At 45.4% G+C, this 13,374-nt stretch overlaps 1 protein-coding gene across 2 annotated transcripts in view; it reads left to right on the plus strand.

Moving 5' to 3' along the window:
- The window catches only part of KLHL32 (kelch like family member 32), a 228,100-nt gene that overhangs the window by 75,554 nt on the left and 139,172 nt on the right, over positions 1-13,374 (plus strand). For both annotated transcript variants that reach the window (XM_088472157.1, XM_088472167.1), the window contains exons 4-5: positions 957-1,064; positions 13,174-13,272. In XM_088472157.1, coding sequence (XP_088328283.1) covers positions 957-1,064; positions 13,174-13,272 — 207 coding nt within the window. The remainder of the gene's footprint in view (positions 1-956; positions 1,065-13,173; positions 13,273-13,374) is intronic.

The following is a 13,374-nucleotide window of genomic DNA, read 5'->3' on the forward strand; positions in this document are numbered from 1 at the left end:
GTGACCACCGACAGCTATAGCGAGCGGCCAAAAAGATGGTCGCGATGTTCAAGACCATTGCGACCATCAGCTAATATAGAATAACCCATGGGAACGGCTCCATCTGGGCAGCCATGCCCCCGGCACGCTCACCAAAGGGGGCGTGCTGTCACTCACCATCGACAGCATGCCCCCTTTGTATCGAGACCCATAGCGACGGCTTGGCCATCGCTATCCAGGTCTCGCGCATGCGCACGATAGAGCCGGCTCCCTTGTGCGCATGCCCACTGGGCCAACATCGACCTGCTTGCGAGCGCTCAGAGCTCGCGAGCGGGTCTGAATCAGGCCCAGAGTGTGCAGTGTAGGCACATCCTGCACCCATTATAGATACGCCCATGGATCCTTGTCTTGCAACTGGACTGCAGAGCAGCTAGAAGTGGACTCTTTCACTACTGGATTAAGCTTCTGTAGCAGTGATGGCCTTCACACTGGGGGAACGTATTTCTCTGGGATTACCTCTTTTCCGATGCTCTGTCTTGGCAAGCAAACTTTAATAAATATCTGTGATAAATCGGTGCTAAGCAATACAAATTGATTTGTTATTTATTAAGAAGAAAAACAGATAAATAAAAACTAGTTTGATTTTAAGGTATATCTTTTCCATCTCCTTGTATATGGAAGAATGAACTCTACATATACACTAAATACAATATATGGTGCTTCACCAAATGTCATTATGAAAAGGTAACTTTATACTGAAGAAAACTATATGATATAAACTTATATACTGTATGATATATACATACTATATAGCACATTTTAATTGCTTCTATTACTTTCTAAAATTGTATGAAACAAACTTCTCCAAACATTTATTATATATTTTATATACATCAGCTATAATATAGAATAACCCTTATGACAAACTTAGTAGAGTTATTTTTTCCTGAAAGAATTTCTGTTTCTTTTTCACATAGGCGATGTTCAGTCTGTGCATGGTTGAGAGTGAAGCCGATGAAGTAAACTTACATGGTGTTACCAGCCTTGGATTAAAGCAGGCCCTTGATTTTGCCTACACTGGCCAGGTGATGTATAACATTTTAATGTATTATCTGTAAAGCTTATTTCTATAAGTTAGTTGGATATTGCCAATCTACTTTTGTTATGACACATAGCACTTTCAAATATTCAATGTCCATCATTGAGGTAAAGTTTTAAATAATTTTCAAAATTAAAAAAATGTTAAATGTATTTAATATTATTAATATTATTATTATTATTATTATTATCCTTTTCTGTAGTCAGATAACATTAATACTAGAGATGAACGGGTTCGGATTTTCGAAATCCGAACCACCCCGAGCTGCCTTGATCCAAGCCGGGAACCGAGTCCGGCTCGGGTTTTCACACCAGACTCGTTTCCCGTAACGAGCCAAAATGTCATCATCCTGCTGTCGGATTCCCGCGAGACCCAGACTTTGCACATTTCGAGCCTCCCGCCCCGCCATCTTCACTTCAGTCCTGGAGAGTGTAGTGAGAGGACGTGTAGTGTAGTGTCTGTGGGAAAGTAGCTCTGCTGTATCATATCAACCTGCTCTGCTGTATCAGTCCAGTCCAGTGGTGCTGTGCTGCTGCATCAGTCTGGGCTGGGGGTGACCTGCTCTGCTGTATCAGTCCAGTCCAGTGGTGCTGTGCTGCTGTATCAGTCTGGGCTGGGGGTGACCTGCTCTGCTGTATCAGTCCAGTCCAGTGGTGCTGTGCTGCTGTATCAGTCTGGGCTGGGGGTGACCTGCTATGCTGTATCAGTCCAGTCCAGTGGTGCTGTGCTGCTGTATCAGTCTGGGCTGGGGGTGACCTGCTATGCTGTATCAGTCCAGTCCAGTGGTGCTGTGCTGCTGTATCAGTCTGGGGGTGACCTGGTCTGCTGTATCAGTCCAGTGCTGTCCTGTGCTGTATATTCAGTCCAGACAATTATTACAGGGGCTGCCCTGTGTGGTGTAGGGGTACGCTGTCCTTCATCCAAATAATTTTATAGGGGCTGCCCTGTGTGGTGTCAGCTGCCCTTCATCCAAATATTTTTTTACAAAACCAATCCAGATCCAAAACACGAAGAAAGATCCAGATCCAAAACCAAAACACAAAACACGAAAAGTGGCCGGTAAACACCCCTAATTAATACCCACTTGGAGTACTGTAGCCATACCCTGGATACCACTAATGTTTCCATCTCCCTGTAAAGTATACCATAAAAAAACACAGATAAGAGAAAAAAGCAAGCTGCTATAATCTGTTTATTACCATTACCTCCCCTGTGTGGTGTAATTGATGCTGCCATTTAGAGTTACTAAGTTACTATATTTACTCTGACTGTTAGGTCCAAAGCTGCTAACCTTACAGCCTCTTTTGGCAAGTGACATATGTATGTGTTTGAAAACCAAACCTGTATCTGCTAATTTATGTGCTATTAATATTTATATAAGATTTATTATTCTATACTATGCTATCAAAGGCTACCAGAGGCATTTTTCTCATGTTAATGTGATGTATCAGTGTGCCTAGACCTTTCCTGGTAATAAATGTAGTTCAACAGATTGCAGATTGCCTTATTCTCTTTTCTGTGTTGTGCTGTCCAGGAGGATCTGGGCTCTCAGGTGTAGTTTCCTGGGTCCCATTACGGGCCGGGGTATGATACTTTATAGATGAAGTGATAAATTATTGGTAAATTCTTCCCTTCAATGTCTATTATAATGATACTATGCAGGGCGAGTTATTCAGTCACCATGGTTGTAGTTGCTGTTAAAGATAGATGCCAATTTAATACATTGACTAGCAAAATCATTGAGACCCACTGATCAATTCTATATTTTTATGGATAACAAAATCAGACACTATGGGCCAAATGTAATAGGGTGAGAGGTTAGACAATGTGGGGGTTTAGCAGTAATCGCTCACACTTTTTAAACTCGGCCAATGTAATAGAGTCCGAGAACATGCAAACTCACATTTTTTTTAGACTTAAAAAACTCTCATGATTTAAACTCTTATCCTGATGTTTTCCCATTTTGAAGATAAAACTTGATCAACGTGAGAAGTTACTGCTAAACTCACATTTTCTAAACTCTCACCCATTAAGGTGCTTACACACTTAGCGACTTGCTGACGATCTGACATCGTGCACAATTTCCCTTGAAACTCTCCCCGGCAGCTCTGCACACGATTTGCACACAATTTGGAGTCCAATTTTCAAACGATCTCTCCTGCGTCCAGACTTTTTCCAGTGCATCGCCTCCTAGATTGGCAGATCTGCTCTACAGCACGGCAGATCTGACGTTGCAATGTGCAACCAGCGGGGATGCGCATCGCATCGTGATCGTGAGTGGGGACTCACGATTTGGGCATTTTTTACACGATCTGTTGTTCCAATGCATCGGAATCGGCCAGATCGTGTAAAAAATCGCCAAGTGTGTAGGCACCTTTACATTTGGCCCTATATCAGATATTTGGTTCTCTGTGAAACTTGTATTTTAAAGCACTTAAATTCCATTTATTTTTAATAATGTGACATTCTTTAATGTTATTGCAATGCCCAGTGCTTCTTTACAAAGTGCCGGCACTCTGAACAAAATGTGCCAGTATTCATCAGTTACAAGTTGATACAAGGGGCAAAATTTACTAAGCGGCAGGTTCTAAACCCCAGCGGTTTGGTGGCGGTTTGACGGTGGGTTCTAAACCCCGGGGGTTTGGTGGCGGTTTTTCAGTGGTTTCTAAATGACAGCCTTGTTCTATTCTATTCTAAATGTTTTTTGACTGCGGTTTTGCAGTGGTTTTGGCCTTAGTATATCTGCGGATAGCAAAACCGCTGCCAAACCGTCGGGGTTTAGAACCCGCTGCTTAGTAAATTTTGCCCAAGAAGTGTAGTAGCTTCCACAGTCTGGATAAGTGTACAGAAGTTATTTCACTGATTTCTTTCTGTTTCTGAAACTAGTTCTGAGACAGAAAATGGTTTTACTATTGGGGTAAGAGCCCCATATTAAAAGAGAGGCAGTGTCCACATACAAAAGACCTCAGCATCAAGTAAGGCAGGTGGGGGGAGCAGTGCCTCAGAGAGGGCGGCCTCACATCCCGGCCACCCACTTCTTATGGCTACAGTGAGTCACTCCCTGCTGTCACTTTTTGTCTGGGAACGGGTCAACCACTCATCTCCATTGAGCCTGAGTTCCACCTGCCGATGCCATCCTGCCAGTTACAGTATATTGAGGTCTGACACATTTACTTTCACTTACCTGTCCATGGCCGCACTGATCATTAAACCAGCACTGTCACATCAGATCACTGTTTCAGTCCGTCCACTAATGGCTGTATTTGTGGTTCTAACTTTGCCTGCACACCCATCTCATCTTCATACATTGCACTGGTGCTCACTGCCCCATTGAAACAGGTACATTGATTCCAGCCTTAATGTCAAATCAGCTGTGCACCTCAGTTTGGCTCACACAAAGTTTATTACCATCGATTCAAGTATATTAAACATTTAATAGCTGTGTACCTCAGTTTTTTATACTGGCTCATACAAACTGTCTGTTCTTCATTTAAAGACTTAAGCTAATTGCTACCCCTACCAGCTATTGAGTTTTTACCATGCCCATATTTGGTGCAGACTCTTTATAGGATTAGCCATTATTATGAATCCCAGACTGTAGATGCTAGACAAAGGTGGAGACCTAGTAGTCCCGTAGCACCCTTGAGGGCTGGAAATGCTTGGAAAGGATGGTGACCTTATGGTCACAGAGCAGCCTTGAGGGCTGGAGACACTTGGCAAGATGGTGACCTGATGGTCACGTGGGCAGCCTTGAGGGCTGGAGACACTTGGCAAGATGGTGACCTGATGGTCACAGAGCAGCCTTGACAGCTGGAGACACTTGGCAAGATGGTGACCTGATGGTCACAGAGCAGCCTTGACGGCTGGAGACACTTGGCAAGATGGTGACCTGATGGTCACAGAGCAGTATTGACGGCTGGAGACGCTTGGCAAGATGGTGACCTGATGGTCACAGAGCAGCCTGAATGGCTGGAGACATTTGGCAAGATGGTGACCTGATGGTCACGGGGCAGCCTTGAGGGCTGGAGACACTTGGCAAGATGGTGACCTGATGGTCACAGAGCAGCCTTGACAGCTGGAGACACTTGGCAAGATGGTGACCTGATGGTCACAGAGCAGCCTTGACGGCTGGAGACACTTGGCAAGATGGTGACCTGATGGTCACACAGCAGCCTGAACGGCTGGAGACACTTGGCAAGATGGTGACCTGATGGTCACGAAGCAGCCTGAATGGCTGGAGATGTTCTGAGATGCAGAGCAGCGGAAATAACCTTGATGTACAATAAAGTCCAACTCAGATGCTGCACTGCATTTAATGCCGCTGGGATGGTGTGGCAATTGTGATGACTGAAAACACAGAGCAGCAGAGATTTCCGTGATGTTTAGGCTTAGTCCACTCGGTTAATGCCGCCGGGAAGTGAAGCGGCAACTGGGAAATGATGTGTAAACACACTGCGGTGGTAGTTGCAGTGTAAGGCTGGAGACCCTTGGGACGCAGAAGTGCGCACTGTGCCACCAGGATATGACATGACACTTGGAACGCTGGAGGCATTCTGCAGCGGAGATAGCCGCGATGTTATACTGGAACCTCAGAAGCTGCAGTGCAGTGCTGTCGGAAAGTGATGCGGCAACTGGGAAATGATGTGTACACACACTGCTGAGGTAGTTGCGGTGTAAGGCTGGAGACCCCCGGACGCAGAGGATTCTATTCGCACTGGAATAAAAATTCATAAGAATTGAGTTTAGCTCACTAATGAGGTGCTACCTTGCTGAGACTTGTAGTACTACAGCAGAAAAAACCCTAATACTGATATCAATATTTACAAAAAAGAGAAGAAAGTGTCTTGTGGTGATAATAAGACTTAACTTTGATTAAATATTATATTAAAACTATAATGAACAAGCAAAATAATTGTTAAACGTATAACGATATAGTTATAAAAAGTGTACAGAAAGTTAAAGCGATATTAAAACTAAGGGTGCTGTGCACCTGCCCAGTGCCAAACTAAGGTTGCTCTTATAATTAGCTGTGTGTAATCTATACTAATATATAAGATAACAATAATAAGAATGCTGTGTCTGTTGGTTTGTTACAAGTTGGCGCAAAATCTGTTAAACTGATTTTCATGAAAACTGTCTCATTTTGTAGTGGAAACTCCTAGAAATAAGCTGCACTTTGTTTCATTTCAATCCGTCGAGTTAAAGCTGATTAATAACAAAAACAAAATGTATTGACATCATCAATGCAGGAGATAGGTGTGGCGCTATGTGCATGGCCGTTAAGTGGTGGGGGAGATAGGTGCTTTGGGTATTTGTTCACTTGAATAGGATAGGCTATATAGCAGTCTGTGCACAGGGCACACGGTGACATTGGTGTGAGTGGTGGGTGAATAGGATAGGCTATATAGCAGTCTGCGCACAGGGCACACAGGGACATTGGTGTGAGTGGTGGGTGAATAGGATAGGCTACATAGCAGTCTGTGCACTGGGCACACAGTGACATTGGTGTGAGTGGTGGGTGAATAGGATAGGCTACATAGCAGTCTGCGCACAGGGCACACAGGGACATTGGTGTGAGTGGTGGGTGAATAGGATAGGCTACATAACAGTCTGTGCACAGGGCACACAGTGACATTGGTGTGAGTGGTGGCTGAATAGGATAGGCTACATAGCAGTCTGTACACAGGCACACAGTGACATTGGTGTGAGTGGTGGGTGAATAGGATAGGTTACATAGCAGTCTGTGCACAGGCACACAGGGACATTGGTGTGAGTGGTGGGTGAATAGGATAGGCTACATAGCATTCTGTACACAGGCACACAGTGACATTGGTGTGAGTGGTGGGTGAATAGGATAGGTTACATAGCAGTCTGTGCACAGGGCACACAGGGACATTGGTGTGAGTGGTGGTGAATAGGATAGGCTACATAACAGTCTGTGCACAGGACACACAGTGACATTGGTGTGAGTGGTGGGTGAATAGGATAGGCTACATAGCAGTCTGTGCACAGGGCACACAGTGACATTGGTGTGAGTGGTGGGTGAATAGGATAGGCTACATAGCAGTCTGCGCTCAGGGCACACAGGGACATTGGTGTGAGTGGTGGGTGAATAGGATAGGCTACATAGCAGTCTGTGCACAGGGCACACAGTGACATTGGTGTGAGTGGTGAGTGAATAGGATAGGTTACATAGCAGTCTATGCACGGGGCACACAGTGACACTGGTGTGAGTGGTGGGTGAATAGGATAGGCTACATAGCAGTCTGTGCACAGGGCACACAGTGACATTGGTGTGAGCGGTGAGTGAATAGGATAGGTTACATAGCAGTCTGTGCACAGTGCACACAGTGACACTGGTGTGAGTGATGGGTGAATAGGATAGGCTACATAGCAGTCTGTGCACAGGGCACACAGGGACTTTGGTGTGAGTGGTGGGTGAATAGGATAGGCTACATAGCAGTCTGTGCACAGGGCACACAGGGACATTGGTGTGAGTGGTGGGTGAATAGGATAGGTTACATAGCAGTCTGTGCACAGTCACACAGGGACATTGGTGTGAGTGGTGGGTGAATAGGATAGGCTACATAGCAGTCTGTGCACAGGCACACAGGGACATTGGTGTGAGTGGTGGGTGAATAGGATAGGCTACATAGCAGTCTGTGCACAGGGCACACAGTGACATTGGTGTGAGTGGTGGGTGAATAGGATAGGCTACATAGCAGTCTGCGCTCAGGGCACACAGGGACATTGGTGTGAGTGGTGGGTGAATAGGATAGGCTACATAGCAGTCTGTGCACAGGGCACACAGTGACATTGGTGTGAGTGGTGAGTGAATAGGATAGGTTACATAGCAGTCTATGCACGGGGCACACAGTGACACTGGTGTGAGTGGTGGGTGAATAGGATAGGCTACATAGCAGTCTGTGCACAGGGCACACAGTGACATTGGTGTGAGCTGTGAGTGAATAGGATAGGTTACATAGCAGTCTGTGCACAGGGCACACAGTGACACTGGTGTGAGTGATGGGTGAATAGGATAGGCTACATAGCAGTCTGTGCACAGGGCACACAGGGACTTTGGTGTGAGTGGTGGGTGAATAGGATAGGCTACATAGCAGTCTGTGCACAGGGCACACAGGGACATTGGTGTGAGTGGTGGGTGAATAGGATAGGTTACATAGCAGTCTGTGCACAGTCACACAGGGACATTGGTGTGAGTGGTGGGTGAATAGGATAGGCTACATAGCAGTCTGTGCACAGGCACACAGGGACATTGGTGTGAGTGGTGGGTGAATAGGATAGGCTACATAGCAGTCTGTGCACAGGGCACACAGGGACATTGGTGTGAGTGGCCGGTGAATAGGATAGGCTACAAAGCAGTCTGTGCACAGGGCACACAGGGACATTGGTGTGAGTGGTGGGTGCGAGTGGTGTGGTGGTGTGAGTGGTGAGTGAATAGGATAGGCTACATAGCAGTCTGTGCACAGGGCACACAGGGACATTGGTGTGAGTGGCCGGTGAATAGGATAGGCTACATAGCAGTCTGTGCACAGGGCACACAGGGACATTGGTGTGAGTGGTGGGTGAATAGGATAGGCTACATAGCAGTCTGTGCACAGGGCACACAGGGACATTGGTGTGAGTGTTGGGTGAATAGGATAGGCTACATAGCAGTCTGTGCATAGGGCACACAGTGACACTGGTGTGAGTGGTGGGTGAATAGGATAGGCTACATAGCAGTCTGTGCACAGGGCACACAGGGACATTGGTGTGAGTGATGGGTGAATAGGATAGGCTACATAGCAGTCTGTGCACAGGGCACACAGTGACATTGGTGTGAGTGGTGGGTGAATAGGATAGGTTACATAGCAGTCTGCGCATAGGGCACACAGGGACATTGGTGTGAGTGATGGGTGAATAGGATAGGCTACATAGCAGTCTGTGCACAGGCACACAGTGACATTGGTGTGAGTGGTGGGTGAATAGGATAGGCTACATAGCAGTCTGCGCACAGGGCACACAAGGACATTGGTGTGAGTGGTAGGTGAATAGGATAGGCTATATAGCAGTCTGCACACAGGGCACACAGTGACATTGGTGTGAGCGGTGGGTGAAGGTGCTGCTGCTACCAGTCTGTTTAGTGTTGCACAGGGCCACTCCCACAACAGGGCCCTTATGCAAAGCAATACAACTAGAACACCTCAAATAAAAATATTAGTTGGGGCAATTTCATCGTGGGCAAAGTCACAGGCAAAAGCTAGTATTATTATAATTTGTTACATAAAGTGCAGGGGTTAAAATGGGCCGGTACAGGGTGGAACTGCGTATCATCACTTTTATTTGGAGATGGAACCGGTTCCGCCTCCTCCGGTCCACCTCAGCCTGGCACCGCAGGGGGGCTCCATTTGCCAGGCACCCACTGAGATTTTGTTACCAGCGGGCGCCTGGCTCCTTCCCCACAGAGCCAGTGGTAGCTGGAGGCTGGAGCTCAGTCCTGAGCTCTGGCTTCCGGCTCCCCCCATGGGCACTATGAGAGAGACAATGTGACGTCTCTCCGATAGTTCCGAAGAGCAGCCAAGTGGACCAGATGGCAGTGGACGCAGAAGCAGGTAAGCATTGTGTTTTTAATATTTTTGTGTGTGTGTGCGCGGCACTATTACAGGGGGCATTACTATCGGGGCACTATTACAGGGGCATTTCTATTAGGGGCATTACTGCAGGGGCGTTGCTACTGGAGGCACTATTGCAGGGGGCATTACTATTGGGGCACTATTACAGGGTGCATTACTATTGGGGGCACTATTACAGGGGCATTACTATTAGGTGCATTACTGCAGGGGGCATTACTACTGGAGGCTCTATTACAGGGGGCATTACTATTGGAGGCACTATTACAGGGGGCATTACTATTGGAGGCACTATTACAGAGGACATTTCTAATGGGGCACTATTACAGGGGGCATTTCTATTGGGGGCATTACTATTGGGGGCACTATTATTGGGGGCACTACTGCAGAGGGCATTACTGTTGGGGGGTTACTGATTGGGGGCATTACTTCTAAAGAGGGCATTACTATTGGGGGCATTACCACTGGGGGGCACTATGACAGGGGACATTTTTATTGGGGTCATTACTACAGGGAATATTACTTCTACAGGGGGCATTACTGCAGTGGGCATTACTATTGAGGGCATTACTGCAGGGGGAATTACTACTACAGGGCACTACTACAGGGAGCATTTCTACAGAGGCATTACCACTGGGGGCACTACTACAGGGGCATTACTATTGGGGGCACTACTAGAGGGGGCATTGCTACAGGTGCATTGCATAAGGGGTACTACCACTGTAGTCACGGCATAGGGGGCACTATCACTGTGGTCACTGCATAAGAGGCACTACCACTGTGGGCACTGCACAAGGGTCACCACTACTGGGGGCACTGCATAAGGGGCACCACTACTGGGGAAACTGCATAAGGGGCACCACAACTGGGGGCACTGCATAAGGGGCACTGCATAAGGGGCACCACCACTGTGGGCACTGCATAAATGGCACCACCACTGTGGGCATTGCATAAGGGGCACCGCTACTGGGGGCACTGCATAATGGGCACCACTACAGTGGGCATTGCATAAGGGGCACTGCTGCTGTGGGCTTTATATGTAAGGGACACTACTGCTGTGGGCATTGTATAAGGGGCACTACTACTGTAGACAATATGTGTATTAGGGTCACTACTACTGTGGGCATTGTGTAAAAGGAACACAGCTGTGTGTCATAACATGAATAAGGGGCATTAATACAGGTATGTGGTGTAATATGAATCAGGGGCACTATGTGCAGTGTAATGTGAATAATACTGTGCTACTGTATGGCATAATTCGAATTGGGAACACTATTGTGTGACCATGCCCCTTTCTTTTGAGACTGCGTCTCTTTTTTTGGGCGCAGGCTGTCCCTTTTTTGAATAAGCACCGAAGGGGGAGTTCTACCACTTCTCTAGGACCACTTTAAGCACTGATAAAGTGGTTTCTAGCCTGCCAATGGATTACAATGTAATTATTTTTCACACTGTTACAATTGCAACAAAATGGTATTTGATTGTACTTTAGTTCAATCAGATTAATTCTACATGTCAGAGGACGTACCTAATAATACCACATTTATAATTTATTATGTTATGGGTAGGTAGCATGAAACAATAATTAAATTTGTTGTATTGTGTCAGCACCTGTATTGCTACATGTACCACACACACACACACACGGTTTACACACATTAGTAAATACCGCACATGTCTAATATTCCCCCAGTAAATAAATCGGTAGTCCTTTTGTTGATAGCACAATTATTTCATAATTCTGACATATTTTGTCCACAACGTATCAAAGTTCCCTGATAATACCCCAAATGAAAGATGTTCTCATTCTGGTTGAATTTACAATTAATTTTCCTTTTGACTGGAATATTGGGAAACCTGCAGACTCCTTCCAGCAGCATTATTGTAACATACAGTACTCTGCGCTGCAGCATTTTGTTTGCTAAAAAAAGAGAAATGTTAAATTAGTGTACAAGAATAAAAAACACATTTCTGCCATTTGTCCAAATCTAGTGTAGATCAGATATAAGTTCAATCTTTTGTACAATCACAGCAGTGTTTATGACTAATATTTGACATTTTTATGAACACTGCTGTGTTTGATACGGTGAGCTATTTAATATCTTTTGTATGCACTATGGAGACCTATGAAGAAAGCAAACTGTAACCAGCATCGTTTTCCATTATTTTCAGAAACAGTATTGATATTTTATTATTTAATGTTTGGGGCCATCTAGTGGCTAATAGCTATGCTTGCATCTGAAAATGTACTATTGTGTATGCTGAAAAAGTTATATTTAGTTAACAGTGGGGTTTTTTGTTCAAAGTCTCTGATTATTGTAGGCTTTGACCACTGGATTTAATGGCAATAGCAATACAGTACGGTAGATGCAAAACATACCTGATTTATGCAAAACTCCTACCTCCCAACATCAATACTTTCTAATTTGCAAATCCTCTGTATAGTATCTGTAAAATAATTTGTACTTATCACTTTTTTAACCCATATTTAAATGTTTACAATATGCAAATTATTATATAACATTATAATGATTGGAACATTGAGCAGTGAGCCATCCATACATCCATAATGGTGCAGAACAGGACCTTTATGGCCTTTTCATGGCTGGATTTATATGTAGATATTGCTCAGGTACTGTAGTCTCAGTTCAGGTCATACTTGCTGACTCTCCTGCAAAGGATGGAAGGCTAAAATTGGGTGGCGCTCCCAGTTGCCTGCAAGAGAGGGCAAGCATCCTGGACTGGCCACAATCACGCCCACCTCCACCGCCCCACTTACCTGGCAAAAGTGGGCAGTGCAGAGGGGGCTGATGATGCGATTTGGGCTGAATCGCATCATCATAGCCCCGCCCCCTGTTTTACAATGCCGGAGATCTCCTCATAATCTGCGGGGGCGGGGCCATGATGACTTGATCGTGCCGCCATGCCACTGCATCGCCCACCATTGCCACCATCATGACGTCGTATGATGCAAATATATGTAATTTTAAAAGTGATACAAAAAGGGTGGATTGATGGTGAATTATAATATAGAGAGTGCAGTAACTTGGCTTATCCAGTGACGGAGTGTTTTTTGTTTAGACCACACAGCTGATCACTGGGGCCGGCTCTGGGCTCCTCTCTACCTGTTAGAGCAGAGCAGGAGTCCGGTAACCGGGGGAGACCCTGGATAACGCCACCTCCAGGTGCGTTATTATCACAGGGCTTCCCCCCGTATTTGTTCACATTTTATTTTTAGTAAAACCCCACTAAAACAGCCTAGCGGGAACGCTAAATATTGACTCAGTTCATAAAATGGCAGCTACCACTGGGATAAGGTAATGTACAAAAGATATTTACTGATCACTTGCAACATTGAGTTTTATTTTTATCACTAGTTCAGTTTGCACTTGGCAATGTGTCGTTATTGACCAATAGTGTATTTGCTGACACAAAGTCTGGCTATTTAATTATTTCTTGTTTTAATAGATTCTCTTGGAGCCAGGAGCAATCCAAGATGTTTTGGCTGCTGGGAGTCACCTCCAGTTGCTTGAGCTCTTGAATCTTTGTTCTCAATATCTTATCCAGGTAAGATTTGCAGTTAGAGAAATAAATGCCCTCTGCATTGGTAGAATTTAATTATTGTAAATATAACAATTTATTTGATTCAGTATTATTTTACTAGAAAAT

This window comes from Taudactylus pleione, unplaced genomic scaffold, assembly GCF_031769625.1.
Source record: "Taudactylus pleione unplaced genomic scaffold, aTauple2 ptg000015l, whole genome shotgun sequence".
NCBI lineage: Eukaryota > Metazoa > Chordata > Amphibia > Anura > Myobatrachidae > Taudactylus > Taudactylus pleione.